We start from the raw sequence: 7,727 nt of genomic DNA on the forward strand, positions 1-7,727 counted from the left end.
TTCGAAGAATTATATTATCGTTACATTGGGAGACTTGAGGTTTCATAAAATTTAAAATTTGAAAAGATTTTGAAGATATTACACTTGATTAAGTATGATATTTTTGCCTAACATGCATATGGTGTTTGTCTCATAAGTATGTGGAGTTTGTTATGTTCTAAATCTTTGGGTTTGAGGCACGGCATATAGTGAATAAATATGACTAATTTTATCAATCAAAAAATTTTTAATATCCGTACATTTATATATATTGTTGGTTATAGATATAGATATTAATTTATTAATTTTTTAAATTATAACTTAATGGGACATGTAACAACTCTTTACAAGCATCGGATAATTTTTTTTCCCGAATAAATGTACTCAGCGGGACGGCAAGAAGAACAATAATACATAATGTATTGGACGTAAGCAATATGTTGCACTGAAGACTGATAAGACACGTGGCACTTGAATTACGACATCTTGATTTTTAAAAGGTTGTCAAATGGGAATTAGCATTTTAATTAGAAAATAATTGTCAGTGATTCAGTTGCATGCCATCTTTGTTTTTGTGCATTTACTACATTTTTCTTGTCATCCTTTACCCATTAAACAATTTTCTTTGAAGGCGGCCGATTGTTTTCAACCCAAATCTGCAAAATATCTGAGTTTCCAGTTGAAAGTTATTAACATTGTTGTAGAAGTATGCAAGACCTTCATATTTTAACTCTTGATGGATCCTTGTCAATATTAGGTGCCAAAATCACTGAATATTTAGGAGTTGTTGGGCAGTCAACATGTCTTGAGCGTTAAGGTTCTCCAATAGAGATCAAGGCAATTCCTTCCCTTGGTAAATAAAATTAGTATTTGTCCTTTTAGAGTTTTAGTTTATTGTATCCGATGTTGAATTCCTTAAGAGCAGGTAATTACATATTAATATATAAAGCAAAAGATGAGCTACCCTGTCCTTGTGTCATTGTGGTTGTGGAGGTGTGATAGCAAAAGCCTTCGCTGCCCTCTTCTTGAATGATGAAGATTCTATTATTCTTCCTTTCTGTCGTGCTCAGTTTTAGTACTCATATGGTTCAGGTTTATGCTGAAACAGGTTTGCAAATTTCAATTTGTCAAATCTTGCTCTATTGTGTATATACATATATATATATTTATACACACACTTGACGGAGGTTTCAATAATAGCGTTCAGTAATTGCATGCATGCTTTAACGGATAGCTAGGACTAGAAGCAAAAATTAAGTGATGGAATGTTGAAATTAATATTCGTTTATCAGGTAGAGAACTTATCATCCACCATTGTAGTTAGACAAAACTTATGCCTAGACAGGAATTCAGGTTTTAGTTAGAAAGGGCTCCGGGAAAGATCATAGAAGGTTGAGAAAGGTCATAGCGCTGAAATGCACAAAATTAAATATGGCAATCGTACGTGTTCCTAGTCCTCAAAGGTTGATTAAAAGCAGTAAATCTTTGCTTTTAAACCTTTTGCCTTAATCTCATTTAGATTTTATCCGTTAATATTATCATTCACACCCGAGTATTTGACTCATTGGTTGGTTCATTATCTCCTGCCTAAATATCAAGATTTGAATCCTTCCTCCCCAATTAAAAAAAAAAAAAACTTTTACCTGAAATTGGTGGACTGAAGTAACTGAAAACACATCTTATCTAAGAAGTAAAAAGCGGAAAGGGTTTTAACTTCCCACATCCTCATGGTACGTAAAATCATTTTTGGTGTGTCTAGGATTTTTATCAATTTACTGACGCCTAGTGATTGTTGTTAGGTTTCACGAGCATTGATTGCGGCATTGTTAACGGCTACACTGATGAGAGTACCAGCTTATATTATTATCCAGATACCCTGCTAGAAGCGATGGCAGAAATTGGAATGAATGCCAATATATCTGATGAGTACATGACATCCGCTTCCAATCAACAGCTCAGAACCCTTAGAAGCTTTCCTAACGGAAGCAGAAACTGTTACAATCTAAAAGTTGAAATTGGAAAAACCATTTTGGTCAGAGCATCCTTCATGTATGGAAACTATGATGGCCTGAATCTTACACCAACATTTGACCTCTTCCTTGGGGTTCAGGAATGGACCACAGTTAACTTTACTGGTCCGGAGACCATTGTAAGGAAAGAGATCATACATATTCCCACCACAGAGGATATCGACATTTGTCTTGTGAAAAAAGGTTCCACAATTCCTTTTATTTCAGCGTTGGAGTTGAGGCCCTTGCCAGATTCTACTTACAACCTAACCACATCCGAGTACTTAGTGCTCCTAAAGCGCACAGATATTGGTTCTACAACAAATGGATCAATATTCAGGTTAGACATTTTTAAATTTTTTATCTTAATTTTTCCTTAATCACCGTACAATCATGCTTTTACATGAAAGTTTTAGTGTCCTGTTTGATAGTGTATGCATGTAGATGCTCCACAAGATCATAATTGTACAGAATTATTTCAACAGTAGTTGTCAACAGTAATGTCGTGTTTGATATATAGTGTATGATGTTTAGGTTCCTTTCAATACCTACATGAAGGTACCCTAAATTTTGCCAACGTGTAAACTTTTTGATTCTCAGTCTCAAAACTATTTGAATACCTGGTTTAGGTACAATGATGATATTTCTGACCGCATCTGGAGCCCCCCTGATTCTCCTAATAATGTGAAGCCAATCAGTGATGCGTCTAACAGAGGTTCCTTAGACGATGGTGATTACAAAGTGCCAATCCCGGTTATGGCAACTGCAGTCACAACAACAGCAGATAATGTTACTTCCTTGTCATTCAAATGGAAACCTGAAACCAAGAACTGTTATGCCTACTTGCACTTTGCTGAAGTTGAGAACCTTCAGAGCAACGAGCTTAGAGAGTTTGACATCTCAGTGAATGATGAGCTGCCAATAGGTACTGTTACAGTTAAACCCTCAGACAAACCACAAACTTGGCAGAGCCCCTTTACCTTCACCGGAAAGGATGTAGAGATCAAATTAAACAGGACTGCTAATTCCACCCATCCGCCTATTCTCAATGCTGTGGAGATTTTTATGTTATATAACTTCTCAAAAGTACCAACCGAAAGAAATGATGGTATTCTTCGTACTTTATTTTTGCATAGCACTACATTTGGTTGACTAGGTTATGCAGAAAACATAATGATGTCAAACTTGAAATAGAGAACAATTGATAGGTAAAATAGAGTATTACAGTCTGACTTCTCTAATTATATTGTTCGCTATTTTTTTTCTTTTCTATATACCAGTTGAAGCAATAAGGGGAATCAGGGAAAGTCTAGGAGTTAAGAAGAACTGGCAAGGAGATCCTTGTTTTCCTGCTGATCTTCATTGGGATGGTGTGGAGTGTGAAGATATTAAGAGTATCACCACTGTGTGAGTGTCTGAACTATTTGCAGCCCAAGAAATGCGTAAAATCTATTTACAGTACAGCGGTAGCAATAGCACAACATATTTAACAAGTCAATTTGATATCAGGAATTTGCGCTCTTGGGGATTGAAGGGGAATATACCAAAGTACTTTGGTAATCTCACGTCAATTGTAACTCTGTAAGTGTAGGAAAGTGTATCAGCTTGTTAACAAAGCAAAAACTTGACTGTTGCGCATTACTCTCGGTATAATGATTGATTCAGTTTCACTTTTGCATTTTCCTTAATTTGTTACAGAGATTTATCCAACAATAGCTTGGAAGGAGACGTGCCTGATTTATTATTGCATTTGCGGGACCTGAAGCTTTTGTAAGTCTGCAGAAATATTTTCAGTGCAAGTGACCATTGAAGTTATTGGTGAAATCAGAAAAAGTCATCAACTTTTATCTTATTTTTGCAGCAATTTATCCTTCAACAATCTCAGAGGTTCAGTTCCACCTGAGCTGATAGAGAAAAATGGCAGTGACGGATTTCATTTGTTGTATGTTTAAATATATAGCATATTAAATATAAAACTAAAGACTAAAGTATTTTCTACAGGTTTCTGCACTGGTATTAATAATTGCATCCCATAAATTTGGATAGGGGATATAAAGCTTCGATACCCTCCCCCCTTTTTTCCTGATAAATAACATTATAAAAAGCTCCAAAGTAAACTTGTAACTTGGTTTTGAATGATAGTTTTATGCTATAGTTAATTGCATCCTTAACTTGACAATTGGTTCTAATTGATTGTCCAATTCCAGTTTGGATGGTAACCCGGATCTTTGTTTGTCTGGATCATGCAAAAAGAAGCGGCCTGTCGCTGCAATTGTAGCATCCGTCACAGCAGTTGTTTTTGTCCTCTTGGTAGTGTTCATTATTTCATGGAAACTCAAAAGAATAAGGAAAGGTAATGTTTAAATTTTGTTGGTTATTCTATTTTGGACATTTAAATTTGTGATTACATTGCTTGTCAATACAATGAAGAACATATGCCTCTTGAGGAAGCTAGACCACTGGAGTCCAGAAATAATCAATTCACATATTCTGAGGTAGTTAGTATCACAAACAACTTTGAAAAAGTCATTGGAAAAGGAGGTTTTGGAACAGTTTATTACGGATGCTTGAATGATGACACTGAAGTTGCTGTTAAGATGCTTTCAGAATCATCAAATCAAGGGTCTGAACAGTTCCAGGCTGAGGTAAGTTATGTCCAAAATTTTTGTATAATATGCTGCTAAAGCATTAAGAATTAAACCAAAAATATTCTTCCCACAAAAAACTTGCAGTTTATATCTTGAAAGATAATCAATTATTTCATTCCAAATCGCAGGCCAAACTTCTAATGACAGTTCATCACAAAAACTTGACTTCTCTAATAGGGTATTGCAATGATGGCACAAATATGGGGCTTATCTATGAATACATGACCAATGGAAATCTAGAATGTCATTTAAAAGGTATCTATTGCAATCTTCCCCACATTTTGTTAAAAGAGTTTATAAGATAGAAGAGGCATAGTATATAAACTGCAAATTTTCTGTCCATTTTTTTTTCCAAAAACTTTGTCATATTTTTCCTCTTAGATTTTTTACTTTGCCTGATAGTGAAATATCCTATAATGCTTTTGTTCATTTATCTACTTAATAATCAGATAGACTCAGATTGTCATCATATGGCTGCAGATAGAAACAGAAATTCCCTGGGGTGGGAACAAAGACTAAAAATAGCAATAGATGCAGCACAAGGTGAGAAATGCACATCTTTATAATCCTCCATTTTCTTTCTTCTTTTTATTTTTGAACATGATAAACACGCTAATCAAGCACGTGGAAGTTTTATACATTTTATGCCTCATATATTTCTGTTTCAAAATTTTGTTTAGTTAAAGTGACTTGACTGGCACTCTTGCTGAAGGTTTGGAGTATTTACATGAGGGTATTAAGCCACCTGTAATCCACAGAGATGTGAAGAGTAGCAACATTTTATTGGATAGGAAGTTTTATGCCAAACTTGCAGATTTTGGGTTGTCAAAAGCTTTTAAGTTTGAATCTAGCAGTGGAGTAACAACTGACAAAGTTTGTGGTACTCCAGGGTACCTTGATCCAGAGTAAGTTATCATGCCTCCTCGCAAAATTACATGCATCAACTCTCCAATGCATCAACCACCTTGTTTTACAGACTTATAAGATTCTATAAAACTATGTTTTTGGACTAGGTACTATATCTCAACAAGATTAACTAAGCAGAATGATGTTTATAGCTTTGGGGTTGTTCTCTTGGAGATGATCACGGGCCAATCAGCAATCATTCGTAGAAACAATGAATGCATCATCCTTGTTAAATGGGTGACACCAATGCTTGAACGAGGAGATATCCAAAACATTCTTGACCAGCATTTAGGGGTTTATGACATTAATTCTGTATGGAAAGCTGTGGACTTAGCAATGACTTGTGTATCAAGCAATCCCGAAGCTAGACCTAATATGAGCAGTACAGTGATGGATCTGAAAGTGTGTCTGAAAATGCAGATGGCATGGTCCAAGAAGCAGGAGTCAAGATCAGCAGAATCTATTGAGATAATTCCTCTGAATATTGGAACAGGACCTGGTCCCAGTGCGAGATAGTTAATTTTGTTACTAGAAACGCTATTGTGGCACACAGGTTAAAGAGGATGTTCTTGTTACTTGTTCTGTTTCCTTGTTTATTCTGTCTTTTCTGGATTCATCCTTCAATTTCACTTTTTTCCCTTTTTGAATATAAAGTAGTCCCTATGTATCTGATCTACACTGCTTCTGTGGACCGTGGTTGCAGAAGCTAAAAAATTTTGCATCCAAAATAAAGAACAAAAAGCTGTGTTTACAACTTAAAAAGCTAACAAGATTATTTGTATAAGAATTTATCTAAAATTCCTAACGTCAATGTACAAGTCGAAGAATTACAAATTTATTTCATGTACTGAGTGCCAGGGTTCTTATGCTAACTGATTTTCATGAAAGCATGAGCCACTGGCGTTTCAGGTTTTTCATCGGCCAGAAAAACAGAACTGATTTTGATCTTGGTATGATGAAAATGATAGCTTACAATGTGGAAAGCACAACTTTGATCTAGCCAAAGTCCTTAGGCATAGAGGAAACTGTGGAACTTGCTTAAGATCTTCTAATATTGTAACTGAATAGAGATGACCTATAGTTCAATATAATATTTGCTATACAAGTCAATAACCTCTTTCTATTTTTAGGTTACGTCTACTCCTTTCTGGAGCATGTTCATGGAAGAGCATTAGCTGCAATTACCTATACTATAATCTAGATTTCCTCGCACCCAAATTCCCACTTGCCCTAAGAAATTTTCATAACGGGATAAGTGACATAGCCATGCCATCATATCTGCCTACTTTTCTTTTTGGTCCTCCTCTAATTTATTCATGACAGAAATAAATCACAATATATAGCAAAATGATGACAAGTTCTTTTTGGATCTTCAACCTTCACAGTTCACGCTTACCAAATTAAGTAGCATTTAACGTTATACAAAAGCAAGTGGGCAGTGGTTGCTTGGAAAAGTCGCAAAACTTCATAATTATTAAAATAGATCATTGTTCATCAAAAAAGTAAAGCAAATAAAAAAAAAAAGATCTTGGACAATTATCCCAAAGCAATTATTTTTTTTTCCATGAACCAGCCAAAGGGATTAGAATATAGTTTCGGTTCAAGAGTTTACTTATGTTAAAAACTTAACTGAAGCTAATGTGATAGTATCATATATAGTTCTCTAATCAAGCAGGCGGTAGCTAGGGTACCATCAATATAATTTATCATTTCTTCCTTACTTACATGATTGCAAATTTATATCTAGTTGGATTTGTACCAATTCCTGAGGAATGAGCATTTTTTCCCCTATATTATATCAATTATCATATATGAGTATGGCAGTTAGGGAAGTCAAGGTATGAGATGTAAAAGTCTGTTCTATCATACTTTGAGAAAGCTAAGTTCATGGATTGTTTGTTCCATGAAAATTGATCAGTCATTCAAAATTACATGGGATTGTAAGTTTTTATAGATGTTGGCAATTAGGAAAATGTTGGAGCCGCTACCAAGATGAAAGAATAAATATCAGATTGATTTGCCAGTTGACTTTTACACCTCCAATGACAATTGCTTTCATTTTAAAACAAAAAGTATAGTTGACTGAGCTACTCAAATACTTTATTTCAGATACTCGTTTTTATGCTTATAAGAACTTGAAATGACTCCTCTATTCTCCTAGCACGGAGAAATCCAAGAAAAGGTC

At 35.0% G+C, this 7,727-nt stretch overlaps 1 protein-coding gene across 1 annotated transcript; it reads left to right on the forward strand.

The window, feature by feature from the left end:
• On the forward strand, positions 1,868-6,058 carry LOC18596056 (probable leucine-rich repeat receptor-like protein kinase At2g28990). The gene is made up of 12 exons (XM_018122823.1): positions 1,868-2,328; positions 2,618-3,096; positions 3,269-3,395; positions 3,498-3,569; positions 3,687-3,758; positions 3,850-3,930; positions 4,196-4,341; positions 4,419-4,633; positions 4,765-4,891; positions 5,117-5,179; positions 5,349-5,541; positions 5,650-6,058. The coding sequence occupies exons 1-12, from the start codon at positions 1,868-1,870 to the stop codon at positions 6,056-6,058; spliced, it is 2,445 nt and encodes an 814-aa protein (XP_017978312.1).

This window comes from Theobroma cacao, chromosome 6 (assembly GCF_000208745.1).
Source record: "Theobroma cacao cultivar B97-61/B2 chromosome 6, Criollo_cocoa_genome_V2, whole genome shotgun sequence".
Lineage (NCBI taxonomy): Eukaryota > Viridiplantae > Streptophyta > Magnoliopsida > Malvales > Malvaceae > Theobroma > Theobroma cacao.